This window comes from Odocoileus virginianus, chromosome 27 (assembly GCF_023699985.2).
Source record: "Odocoileus virginianus isolate 20LAN1187 ecotype Illinois chromosome 27, Ovbor_1.2, whole genome shotgun sequence".
In the NCBI taxonomy this organism is placed as follows: Eukaryota; Metazoa; Chordata; class Mammalia; order Artiodactyla; family Cervidae; genus Odocoileus; species Odocoileus virginianus.
In genome coordinates, this window is record NC_069700.1 from 43,853,411 (window position 1) to 43,866,358 (window position 12,948).

The 12,948-nt window shown below is 47.0% G+C and overlaps 1 protein-coding gene across 2 annotated transcripts; it reads left to right on the plus strand.

Annotated features, from left to right (window-relative positions):
• The first annotated feature begins 1,035 nt into the window (after positions 1–1,035).
• On the plus strand, positions 1,036–11,183 carry TRIM10 (tripartite motif containing 10). 2 transcript variants are annotated; one of them, XM_070456865.1, is made up of 8 exons: positions 1,036–2,249; positions 4,041–4,136; positions 4,649–4,879; positions 5,615–5,637; positions 5,973–6,088; positions 7,250–7,282; positions 9,040–9,214; positions 9,740–11,183. In XM_070456865.1, exons 1-8 carry the CDS (start codon positions 1,821–1,823, stop codon positions 9,807–9,809), a joined length of 1,173 nt encoding a protein of 390 aa, XP_070312966.1. In that variant the 5' UTR covers positions 1,036–1,820; the 3' UTR covers positions 9,810–11,183. The 2 variants fall into 2 exon arrangements, with proteins under 2 accessions (XP_070312966.1, XP_070312965.1); XM_070456864.1 differs by having other exon boundaries at positions 9,040–11,183.
• Positions 11,184–12,948: the final 1,765 nt, after the last annotated feature.

Consider the following 12,948-nt stretch of genomic DNA (forward strand, 5'->3'; position numbering starts at 1 on the left):
GAATCAAGATTGACAGGAGAAACATCAACAACCTCAGATATGTGGATGACAACACTCTAACGGCAGAAAGCGAAGGGGAACTAAAGAGTCTCTTGATGAGGGTGAAGGAGAACAGTGGAAGAGCCAGCTTAAGACTAAATATTAAAAAAACTAAGATCATGGCATCCGGCACTATTACTGCATGGCAAATGGAAAGGGCAAAGGTGGAAGAAGTGACAGATTTCCTCTTCTTGGTTTCCAAAATCACTGTGGATGGTGACTACAGCCTTGAAATCAGATGATTGCTTCTTGGCAGGAAAGTGATGACAAACCTAGAGAGTGTGTTGAAAAGCAGAGGCATTACACTGCCGACAAAAGTCTGTATAGTCAAAGCTATGGTCTTTCCAGTGGTCACGAACTGTTGTGACAGCTGGACCGTAAAGAAGGCAGAATTGATGCCTTTGAACTGTGGGGCTGGAGAAGACTCCTTTAAGTCCCTTGGACAGCAAGATCAAACCAGTCGATCTTAAGGGAGATCAACCCTGAATATTCACTGACACTGAATATGAACTGACACTGAAGCTGAAGCTCCAGTGTTTTGGTCATCTGATGCGAACAGACGACTCATTGGAAAAATCCCTAGTGCTGGGAAAGATCGAGGGCAGAAGGAGAAGCAGGCGTCAGAGGATGAGATGGCTGGACGGCATCACTGATGCAATGAACATGAACTTGAGCAAACTCTAGGAGATGGTGAGGGATAGGGAGGCCTGGCGTGCTGCAGTCTTTGGGGTCACAAAGAGTTGGACACGACAGAGTGACGGAACAACAATTAGTTTCACTTATTAAAAAAATATGGCTACGGGAACTTAAAATTCCATGTGTGGCTCACATGGTATTTCTGTTGGACAGTATGGCTCTGAGACTCACAAATCTGAGTGCAAATTATGGCCTCTCACCTCCCTACCTGTGTGCCTTGAGTAAGCTAAGTAACCTGGCTGAGCCCAGCTAATATCCTAACAGCCCTGACGTTACAGAGCAGACTGGAGGAATAAATAAGATGGCATGTTTAAACTGCTTATGTCAGCATGAGGAATATGGTTATCGTAAATAAATGCTGGCTGGTGTTATTTTTCTTTCTCCTCCCCCACACAGAGTACATTCCAACCCCTTGGGCAGCCGACGGCAGGCCGGTTGGAGCATCACAGGTGAAGTTGCTTGTGCCCTGATCCACCGCCCCCGCCCGGGGCACAACACCCTTATCTGGGTCCCCACACTCCCCTGGGTTGGCTGATACCTTCAATCTCCCTGGAGACAGCTGGTCCTACTGAAGGGAGGCTGGGTGGCATCACTGCTCTGTGACCAGTCTCCCTCCTGCTCCCCAAAGAAGAACAGTCTCTTCCACCCGTGGGTGGTTAAGATGCTTTCCTTCTACCTCGAGCGTCTCTGGATGGACGGGACGAAGCAGCAACCTGCTGGTCACGGGCACCAGCTCAGACAGTAACTGAGGTCATCTCCGGGAGGCTGTCACCCCTTCTTCTCTCCCTCCTCTGCTATTTCTCTGTCTCTGCCATTGGAGGTGTGTGTCTGTTCCTTTGGGAGGGGGGAAGCAGAACCCTGGCTGCCAGACATGCAAGAGGGTTCCTTGCTCTTGAGTGCAAGTGCAGGTGTGTATGTGTGTGACCATGAGGCTGTCACTGGGTATGTAGGATGCCCCTGTGTCTGGCCGTGTGTGCACGTGGGTGTGTGAGTGTGCGCTGTGTGTCCTCATTGTTCTCCCAGCCCTGCCCCCCAAGTCGCGAAGAGAGGGTGACCTTGAAGAGGTCACAAGCAGCAGCAGCACCATGGCCTCAGCTGCTTCGGTGTCCAGCCTGGCAGATGAGGTCAACTGCCCCGTCTGCCAAGGGACCCTCAGAGAACCGGTCACCATCGACTGTGGTCACAACTTCTGCCGAGTCTGCCTCACCCGCTACCTGGAGATCACCAGCCCGGACCCCGAGGAGCCCCCGACCTGCCCACTCTGCAAGGAGCCTTTCCGTCCAGGGAACTTCCGGCCCAACTGGCAGCTGGCCAACGTGGTGGAGAACATCGAGCGTCTCAAGCTGGTGTCCCAGATGGACTCAGACGAGGAGGACGTCTGCCCCGAGCACGGGGAGAAGGTCTACTTCTTCTGCGAGGACGATGAGATGCAGCTGTGCGTGGTGTGCCGGGAGGCCTGGGAGCACCGCGCCCACACCGTGCGCTTCCTGGAGGACGCGGCGGGGCCCTACCGGGTACGAAGGGGAAACTGAGAGGTTTCCGGGGGTGGGTCTCCGATGGGACTAGACTGAAACAAGCAGAGCAGAGGGGTGGATAATTTGGGCCACTCTCTATTTTATCATCAGCCAGGCAATAGGCCCAGGTATGCAAGATCACGTGTTTATATTTTAAGCATGTCCTATATTGTTTCCTTATGGCCAACACATAATAGTAGCTCAACAAATACATGTTGAATGAATGAGTCACCAAAACAGGAGCATGTGTGTCTGGGCCCTGGATCAGTCAGGTGTGTCTGAGGATGTCTGGGTTTGCACTTGAGGAAGTGATTGCATAGTGTGTATTAGTATTAATGTTTGCATGTTTCCCAGTGGATGCAGTATCTTTGGGGGGATCTGACAATTTGAGTGTGTCTGTGTAACTGAGTGCTCATGTTTGTGAGTAAATTGGTGTTTACATTTATGCAGGTTGGGTAGATACATATAATGTGTAATTTTCTCTGTCATTAAATGAGTGTATGCTGGTTTTAGTTGTTTATGCATCTTGTTTTATTACAAGTAGATGTCTGTGTGTATGGCTCAGTTAATTAGCATGTATTGGTAAGAGTTCTAAATATATTTTGCAGTGTACTTTTATGGCATTTATATGTGTATGACTGTTCCTAACTCTTCTCTAGAGCAGGAAATTTTTTGTTTATTTGTTTTGGGAGGATATTTTGGCCACATTGTGTGACCTGTGGGATCTTATTAATAGTTCACCAACCAGGGATCGAACCTGTGTCCCCTGCAGTGGAAGCACAAAGTCTTAACCACTGGACCACCAGGGAAGTCCCCAAGAACAAGCAGTTTTTAAAACAAGTCATTGATTATTTTTTGCATTATCCTTGTTTCATGTTCCCTCCAGATCATACTCAGAAAGTTGATTCCACTCATAACAGAGGTTGTTTGGAGGTGTTCCTCTTGGGATATGTGAGAAAGTTAGGATAATTTCAAAGAAGGGCATATCAATTTCAGGACAGACCCTAAATACCATTTGTTAAAGGCAAAAGAAATTAGAGTGTGTTTAGCCTGATGACAGGGCTTCCCCAGTGGCTCAGCAGTAAACAATCTGCCTGAATGCAGGAGACACAGGAGATGAGGGTTCGATCCCAGAGTTGGAAAGATCCCCTGGAGAAGGGCATGGCAACCTACTCCAGTATTCTTGCCTGGAGAATCCCCATGGACAGAGGAGCCTGGAGGGCTACAGTCCATAAATTTGCAAAGAGTCAGTCAAGCCTGAGCGACTGAGCACATACGCTCACACAGCCTGATAACAGGAAGGCTCAGGTGGGAACATGGAATCATAGCCTATAATGGCACAAGTTAAAGGGGGGAAAGCCCTGATCAAAATTCTTGGAGGGCCAAACAAGAGGAAAAAGACCCAAAGAGAGTCAGTTGTTAAGAACAATAAGAGCCCAGGCTTTGTCAGCTGAGACCCAACTCCTTCCTTTGGGTCACTGTATTCCAGGAGACAGAGATGACACTTCTTAAATCATTATTTCCATCTTAAATATTTTTTTAAAATTAATTTAAGTATCATTGATTTACAGCTTTGTATTAGTTTCTAGTATACAACAAAGTGATTCATATTTTTTCAGACTCTTTTCCATTATAATTTATTACAAGGTATTGAATTTAGTTCCCTGTGCTGTATGGTAGGTCTTTGTTGTTTATCTGTTTCACATATGGTAGCTTGTATCTGCTAATCCCAAACTTCTAATTTATCCCTCCCCACCTCCATCTTAGATATTTTATGCCCCTTCTTTCCAGGAACAAATACAGAAGTGTCTTGAGTGTCTAAGAAAAGAGAGAGAGGAGATTCAAGCAATTCAGTCCAGGGAAAATCGAAGGATACAAGTCCTCCTGGTAGGTCCTCATTCCTTCCCTGGCCCTCTTGCCTTCCTTCGGCTCCAGTGACTATTTGAAACCAAGGCAACATCTCATATAGGGGCTTTGAAGTCCTTCTGAGTTTGAATCCTGAAACAAACTAGCTCTATGACCTCAAACAGCTCTCTATGCTCAGTTTATTTTTCTGTGAAGATTAAAAATCATCATTATCTCACTGACTTGCTGTAACGACTGTCCCTCAGTGACACGCACGTTGTGTGCATTTGGTAAACAGCAGGAGGTAGGGTGTCCTCACCCCATCCCTGTATCTCCTCCCGGAAATGGCAGGGCAGGTGGAAAGGAAACCATACCATGGTTTCAAGTCTGTCTGGGGACCTGGAGACTGGGGGGCTCTGACTTTACCACCACACCTTGGAATATGTGGATCTGGGCCAGGAGGGAGACGGGAGTGAATTAAGGAAAAAGAAGGAAAAGGAAGGGGAAGAAGAGGAGGAATAACTTCCTGGCCTCTTTTTCTCCTGTCCTCTCAGACTCAGGTGGCCACCAAGAAACAAAAGGTGATTTCTGAGTTTGCACATCTGAGCCAGTTCCTGGAAGAGCAGCAGAGTATCCTCCTAGCCCAGCTGGAGAAGCTAGACGAGGACATCCTGAAGCATCGGGATGAGTTTGATGTCCTGGTCACTGGGGAGATCGGCCGGTTCAACACCCTCATTGAGGAACTGGAGGAGAAGAAGGAGAGGCCGGCGAGGGAGCTCCTGACGGTGAGACCTGAACTCGCCCCCACCCAGCTGTGCTCACCTAGGCTTTGTGGCATCTTTACCATATGAGCCATCTCTTCACTCACAGATCTTTGTACCCCAAGTGAAAGATAGGTCACAGGACCAGAAGTTCTGAATTCTGAGAGTCCTTGCTTCCCCCAGAGCTCCTGGTCACTTTGCTCCCAGATTGTGATCTCTTCATCCTACCATCCTTTCAGATAGGGAAGATACTTTATTTATTTCACAAATACTTTATTTATTTGTGAGGATCCCACAGTAAAATGCAAGTGAAAGTAGCATTTTGAAAAGCATCATGCACTATGCCAACAAATGTCAGGTGCTATTTGCAAGGCAAACCATTCTCTGTGTCACCACCCTCCAGTCAGGAAGTTCTTTCTAGTCTATTTCACTTTGTCTCGCTGGAGGAGAGATACTGGGGTCCCAATACGGCATTACGAAGACAGCATGATTTAGCGGGACACACTTGGGACTGAGAAGCAGGTGACCTTGGGATGGGACTTGTCTTTGCCTCTAAGGGCCAGGTCACTTCACTGTCTGCATCTTATAAAATAAAGGAGTTGGGCTCCAAGATCCCTGAAGCCTCATAAACCCTAAAATGCTGTGACCCCATGGATCTGGTGTCCTTTTTCTATCTAGGACTGAGAATACGGTATTTTTGTCTTTTCTTGTGGGAAGGAGAAGTGGAAACCAAATCTCTGCTTTCTCTCTTTCTCCTAGGATATCAGAAGCACTCTAATCAGGTAAGTTTGTCTCTTCTTTCCCCACATACATAAACAGACAGGCAGCACTTGCCTGGTTATTGCCAAACAAACATACATTCTCACATTACAGATAAAACTCACATGTAAACTTTCACATCCTCAACTGCATTTCCATGTATAACCATAGATACACACCCAGCATGGCATTACCCGAGAGTGGGCAGTGAGGAGAGGAAGGTGGTCCATCCTAGAGGAATGATGTCTGCCCATGGGGACTGGCACCTCTGAGCTCAGTTAGAAGAAGATGACCAACTGAGTCTGGGGGCATCGCTAAGGAGGATAAAGCCCAGACCCCACCATTTCTGTGCCCCTAGATGTGAAACCAGAAGGTGCCGGAAACCAGTGGCTATATCTCCAGAGCTGGGCCAGAGGATTCGGGACTTCCCCCAGCAAGCCTTCCCGCTGCGGAGGGAGATGAAGCTGTTTCTGGGTAAGAGGACCCCATGGAACACAGGTGGCCATGAAGCCTGGGCTTACGAATGGCCTCCATGCCCTGCTTCCCTATGCTTGTGTGACCTTTGACAAGGCTCAAGCCTTTCCAGTGCCTTGTTTTCCTTATTTGCCAATCTTTATAAAATCTGCTTTCAGAATAATGTGACAATGAAGTGAGATAACAAAGCTGAAGCTTTCCAGAAAAATTTAACTATTTTGAAAAAGAGTGAAACCGATCTAATCATTTGTCATGAAGTGACATGTAAGATAATGATTAACAAAATTGGTCACTGTCAATAATTTTAAAAAGCCACAGGGGCATTTGTGATATATGATAAGCTTTTTTTATAATTGTTAATTAATAACCACTGAGAGTATTTTTCTGTGCTCTGTGGTAGCTGACTTTCCTTCCTCCTTTCCCTGGCTTTCCCCCATCCTCCACCCCATTAGCTTGGTTCTCAGAGTTGAACTGCCCGTATGGGGACCATGACCCCCTTTTCCGGGACAGCAGTGATAGGTGAGGGCGTGGAGGGTTTGAAATGAGAGTCAGAAATGTGGCTTCCTGCCAACACCTCCCCCTTGTCCCACATGACATCATGAATGATGCCACCTAGTTCTAAATGACTGCCCACAAAGAAATGTCACCTTAGAAGAGTTTTCCCCTAAGTCCACTTCCTGCAAGTAAGTGGCCTAGCAGAGAAGGAAATTTTACTCTCATCAAAGGTTGACCTTTTAGTCTCCCCTAAATTATTTCCAAGCAGAAGGAGAGACAAATTAGCCCACTTATATGTTCATTAACTAGATGTTTCTTGAGAATTTCCTAGGTCCTGGGCTCTGTGTGAGTCATTGAAGGTAAACATGGTCTCTGCCTGCTCAGAGCTAGACAGTGAGGCTCAAAACGAAGTCCCAGCCTACATCAGCATGCCCTGGGAACTTGCCAGAAATGCAAATCTCGGCCCCACCCTGGACCACTTGAATCAAAAACAAGTGCTCCTGGGACTCTGATGCAAATTCAAGTTCAGAACCATTGGTCTAGAGGGTTCCACCTGCCATTCTTCTCTTTGTCCCTTCCCTTCCTGGGGCCTCAGTCTCATCAGTGAGTGTTCTGTGGTTTTGTAAGACTAATAAAATTGCATGTTGTTTTACTTCCTCTTTACAGAAAAACTCAGCTTTGAGTTGGATTATGAGCCAGGTAAGTTGCCTCTGTCAGGATGGGAGGGAGTGAGGAATCTAAAGTTGAAAAGGATGGATAATTTTGCTGAGTTCCACACTGGGCAATGTAATAGTCAAATACATGTATATCATATACATATATATTAATAAATATACATGCACACATAATGTCACACGTGGCAGTGATACATGTTGCTGCCTTTATAAGGGTTGCAGGAGAACAATGAAGAAGGAAGACTCACACACTCATACCACATACCTGACAGGAAGTTCAGGTTCTGATCTGCACTTGACAAGATAGAAAGATTAAATCAGCCTGGGCCAAGGTCTATCGGGAAGGGCTTCCTGGGTGAGGGGAACTTTAATCTGAATTTAGAATCACATTCTTAGAATTTTCAGGAACCCCCCCCCCCCCCACTCTCGGGTGTTGTTTCATGGATGATAGGAGTGCAACCTGTGGGCAGGAAAGGAATAAAGACTGGACCCCTCTCAAGGCCATTGTTCCTAGTCTATCAGCCAAAGAAGCTGGGAAGTCATGGGGTTCTTGGAAGCAACTCTTAATTCATGGACATAACAGAATTCATGTATTTGTCTCATCTTATGGATACTAAAAGTAACACTATGCAAAGGTCTGCAGAAGTTTTGATGTCAAAAAGTGGTCCTCAGACGGCCTGGTTGTAGAATTACTGAGGCAGAATGAACACCCCGCGGGTGAGTCAGGTAGCCAGACAGGAGCGAAGAAGCCTGGGTGTGTGAGTCACATGCGCCCAGGGAGTGATCATGAAGTTTGGACTGGGGGGGAGGGGGGATGTCCCCGCCCTCTGAGATACAGGAGGGGTAGGATGTGATGTGTCAGCAGAGGAGGAGATGAGAGCAGGCATGCACAGCTCTGGGCGTCAGCCGGTTTGCAGGCAGCAGAAGTGCTTTTCAGGGGACTGCAGAGAACCAGATGAGAGCCCACATGTCCAAACTAACATGCTAACCAACTAACTAACGCTGTGACCAACCTAGACAGCATATTAGAAAGCAGAGACATTAGTTTACCTACAAAGGTCTGTCTAGTCAAAGCTGTGGTTTTTCCAGTAGTCATGTATGGATGTGAGAGTTGGACTATAAAGAAAGCTGAGTGCCTGAAGAATTGATGCTTTTGAACTGTGGTGTTGGAGAAGACTCTTGAGAGTCCCTTGGACTGCAAGGAGATCCTAAAGGAAATCAGTCCTGAATATTCATTGGAAGGACTGATGCTGAAGCTGAAACTCCAATACTTTGGCCATCTGATGCAAAGAACTGACTCACTGGAAAAGTCAGCATCAGCACCACCCTGATACTGGGAAAGACTGAGGGCAGGAGGAGAAGGGGACGGCAGAGGATGAGATGGCTGAATGGCATCACTGATGCGATGGACATGAGTTTTGAGTTAGCTCCGGAAGTTGGTGATGGACAGGGAAGCCTGGCATGCTGCACTCCATGGGGTCGCAGAAAAGAGTTGGACACGACTGAGCAACTGAACTGAACACATCCTCTGAAGCAGGCGTTAACAGGTTCAGGAATCATTTATGGATTGTGCTAAAATGCAGATTCCGTCTCAGGTAGCTTGGGGTGGAGCTTGTGAGTGTTACTAACAAGTTCCCAGAAGATACCCACGCCTCCTGTTTGTAGGCACTCTACACGTTGTTGGGAGTAATGCTAATGTGAATGCCAAGGGGAGTTGTTAGACCTTTCTTGAAGGTGATAGTGTGTCTGCTGACATCTGCATCCCTTTTGTTTGCCCCACAGCGCACATCTCTCTAGACCCCCGGACTTCCCACCCCAAGCTCCTGCTGTCCGAGGACTACCAGCAGGCTCGTTTCTCCTACAAGTGGCAGAAGTCACCGGACAACCCCCAGCGTTTTGACCGGGCCACCTGTGTCCTGGCCCATGGTGGCTTCACAGAGGGCAGACACACGTGGGTGGTCAGTGTGGACTTGGCTCACGGGGGCAGCTGCACCCTGGGCGTGGTCAGTAGGGACATCCGCCGGAAGGGGGAGCTGCGGATGCGGCCAGAGGAGGGGGTGTGGGCGGTGAGACTGGCGTGGGGCTTCGTCTCAGCCCTGAGCTCCTTCCCCACCCGCCTGACCCTGGAGGAGCAGCCCCAGCAGGTGCGGGTGTCCATCGACTACGAGGTGGGCTGGGTGACCTTTGCCAACGCCATCACCCAGGAACCCATTTACACCTTCACTGCCTCCTTCACCCAGAAGGTCTTTCCCTTCTTTGGGCTCTGGGGCCGAGGGTCCAAGTTCTCCCTGAGTTCCCAAGAGGGTGCAGGTACCCTATCCTAAGCACAGGGCTCAAAGAGAGGATGTAAGGACTTGACCCTGGATGGGTCACCTGAGATTTGAAATGACTGCTTTAGATGATGTGATAGAGTTGGGACTTTGGAGAGGGACAAGGTGGGATGATCTTCAGTCTGCTGATCAAGCCCTTTCCTCAATGCTGGGTGGATGGGACTCAGACCACTGCCAGCCATCCTCACCCCCATCCCCACCAGGCACAGAAGTACTGTGTAAGAGGTAGGAATACTGGATTTGAGTGAGGAAGGCTTGGATTTTAGACCCAGCCTTGTAATCAACTTATTATATGATCTTAAACTAGGCATCTCACCTCTCTTCATCTTGTTTTCTCCCCTAAAATATTAGAGTTCATCTACTCATATCCTTAGGAAATATTTGTTGTGTGCTAATTATGAGCCAAGCAGTATGGTAGCCACTGGTGACATGAAAAGGAAAAGAAACAAATAAACAATAAAATCCCCACAAAACTTGTCCTGTATCTGAAGGAGGTCATGAGAAGAGACAGAGATATAAGGAGGAAAGGAGAGCACAGTGTTGTGATACAAGTCTGATCTGGGCACTAGGACAGCCCAGAGTAGGGGTATAACCCATTAGGAGGCAGGAGGTGAGTCAGGGATGGCTTTCTAGAAAGGGGAAGTCTAAAAGATGGGTATAGTGGGACTTTCCTGGCAGTCCAGTGGTTAAGACTCCACGCTTCCAATGCAGGGGGTGTGGGTTCAATCCCTGGTCAGCAGACTAAGATCCCACATGCCTCAGGGTGTGGACAAAAATAAATAAAGAAATAAAACCAAAAGATGATTATAGTGAATGAGGAAAAAAGGGGAAAAAGCATCTTAGGGAGAAGGGGCGGCAGCGAAGTGGATGGATGATCTGTGACCCATGGGACATTGGGTCATTTGCATTGTCCTCATGAGCTGACTGTGCGTGACACCCATCCCTGACACCACTCAATGCCTTCTTGTGGCTGAGATGAAAATGCAGGGCCTTGGTGGGAAGGGGTCAGGGAAGTCGTGGACATAAGCCACAACCCGAGGTCCACACTCATCCCCTGGAAAATCAGGAAAATCCTCTTCCTGATCTGTTGATCACCACCTGACATTGAGAAATGAGACGAAAGGAATAAGATGGTGAACAGGAATAAGTCCCAAATAGCTCAGCTGTGGGAGCAGAGATAGCACCATCATAAACTTTGTACTGGGGAAGGAATCTCAGACAGAGGCAGGGAATGAATTGCCCAGATGGAGTTACAGAGGGGGACCCATGACTTGTAGCCCAAAGCACTGGGACTGCTCCAAGGCTGGATAAGAAGTGTCATCTGAGGGACTGGGCAGAAGAAGGGAGAGAATCAGGACTTTGTAAAGATGTGTGGATTTGGGTAGAGACCTTGTAGGGGAGCAGGTTGTATTGGCAGAAGCTGTGGCTGCATGTGGTGTGAAGACGCTGAGTGTTCATGACCCCAGAAGCCACCCTGCCTGGTGCTGGTTCAGGGACAAGAACTAACACGTGGCTGCCTTGAGTTTGTAAGGTGATTTCTGTCATTCCAAGGAAGTTTAAATCTTATGTACAATAAAAGCATTGTCTTATATTTTATTTTTAGTTCTTGGTGGTGGTGTCACTTATTCTGCTTGAACATACCCTTCACTTTAATACTGTCTCTGTTGAATCTGCTCAGACATAAAGTAAAACATTCTATCATCTCCCCATTGGGGCCTCTCGGAGGAGCGAACCATCCAGGTGCAAACTCTAAGGGGAGATGAGCACAGTGTATTGAGGCCCGGGCTTAGAAGTCACCCCAAAAGTTCTGTTATTTACCCTCTTCTTTTTTTTCCTCTTTTGACCAAAAGGAGTATAGGATCTTGGTTCTCCAACCGGGGATTGAACCCAGGCCCACGGCAGTGAAAGCTGGCATCCTAACCACAGGACTGCCAGGGAATTCCCTGTTGTTTATCCTCAGTTTAGTGGTGGTTTAGTCGCTAAGTTGTGTTCTTCTCTTGACACCCCAGGGGCTGTAGTCTGCCAGGCTCCTCTGTCCTTGGGATTCTCCAGGCAAGATACTGGAGTGGGTTGCCATTCCTTCTCCAGGGGATCTTCCCGACCCAGGAATTGAACCCAGGTCTCCTGCATTGCAGACAGATTCTTAGTTTAGCAAGTAGAAAACATGGGGAGATCAGGAGCGAGAAATTGGAAAATGAAGGTACAATTGGTTTTTCTGGGAGTGTTCAGTATTGCATGTAAAATGTGTAGTCAAAAAAAAAAAAAGGCACATTCAAGTCCTTATATAATGGTAAAACATACCGCAATACCCAGACCTGAGATTCCACCAAAAAGTGGATTGTCTTTTTCTGTTTATTTTTCACTGGCTTTAGTTGTGTTTTTAAAAATGACTATTAGCCTCTAGGGTAAATGTATGAAGATCCCATTGTAAACAAACAAGATAGCATTGTAAAGCAATTATCCTCCAATTAAAATTATATATATATACATTAGAACTTAAAGAGAGATTCTGGCCTGTTGAAAGACTTTGCATGTATTATGTCACTTAATCTTAGTTACCCTGCCAGGTAGCTCCGATTATTATCTACCTTTTAAAGTTAAAAAAGCTGAGGCCTGGTGAATTTTGTGTACTTGCTCAGCCAAAATCATGCACCCAGGATTTTGATCTATGTCAGACTCAAGAGCTCTTAGCCACCAGCCTACCTTGTTCGGAAATGGGTCCCCCGGTAGGTGTGAATATTTTATTATTGGGCATGCTCTCAACAAGGGACTTGGATTCAGCAAGACAATTTATACTTCTTACACTGAGAATAAAACTGCTAGTGAGTGAAAATACTCATGTTGGTCTATCAGCACTTGCAGGGTAATTGAAGTTCATTTGTTTGGAGTGTGGACTCAGTGCAGAGGAAGTGGATCGATCCTAAAACACGGTGACTTCAAGATAAGGTAGCTCCACGAGCCTCCACGCTCTGCTTGTCACAGTCTGGTCTCAAGGTTCCCTCCTCCGGGAAGTGATGGAGTCCAGAGCCCCAAGCTCCCCATCACCCTCTCCAACACCCCAAAGGATTGTGCACACTTGTTGGGACATCCACACGTTTACGTGATTTTTTTACACTGTAGCAGCTCTTTCTATTAAAAGGAATGACAACTCACTCAAGTTAGTTCAAATAATAGGAAAGTTTATTATAAGATCGGACATGTAAATAAGGAAAATGCGACTTTTCCACCACTAACCAAGCTTCATGGGAAGCTATGGTGAGGTTGGTGGGGGGGGGACACAAGTAGTTCCCAAAGAAAGAACTGAAGATTTAAAAAATGTTAGTAATAATAACAAACACATATAGAGCTCACTCTGACCAGT